The sequence below is a fragment of the Penaeus monodon genome, chromosome 31 (assembly GCF_015228065.2).
Source record: "Penaeus monodon isolate SGIC_2016 chromosome 31, NSTDA_Pmon_1, whole genome shotgun sequence".
Lineage (NCBI taxonomy): Eukaryota > Metazoa > Arthropoda > Malacostraca > Decapoda > Penaeidae > Penaeus > Penaeus monodon.
The window spans coordinates 2064037-2064280 of NC_051416.1; the positions used below are offsets into that span (position 1 = coordinate 2064037).

General features: G+C 52.5%; 1 protein-coding gene across 2 annotated transcripts in view; it reads right to left on the reverse strand.

Moving 5' to 3' along the window:
• The window catches only part of LOC119592806 (carbohydrate sulfotransferase 11-like), a 9749-nt gene that overhangs the window by 3420 nt on the left and 6085 nt on the right, over positions 1-244 (reverse strand). For both annotated transcript variants that reach the window (XM_037941714.1, XM_037941715.1), the window contains exon 3: positions 63-227. In XM_037941714.1, the coding sequence (XP_037797642.1) occupies positions 63-227 (165 nt within the window). The remainder of the gene's footprint in view (positions 1-62; positions 228-244) is intronic.

Below are 244 nucleotides of genomic sequence, written 5' to 3' on the forward strand. Positions count from 1 at the left end.
CATTTACATCACATCCCAGAAAATACTATACAAATCCTCCATCACATAAGCTCTCTCCATACCTTATACACAGGACACCAGACAATATTCGGAGTATGTTTCGTGTCCCAGAGAAAGGGGTCTCTGGACGGCATTTCGAAGAGAGCGGGAGTCGAACTGCAGACACGGGAGAGTGCAGACGCGCGCGCTCTCAGGATTCCAAGGCGGTTGGTTAGCACTGCGCGGTCCTGGGGATGCGAGGCTG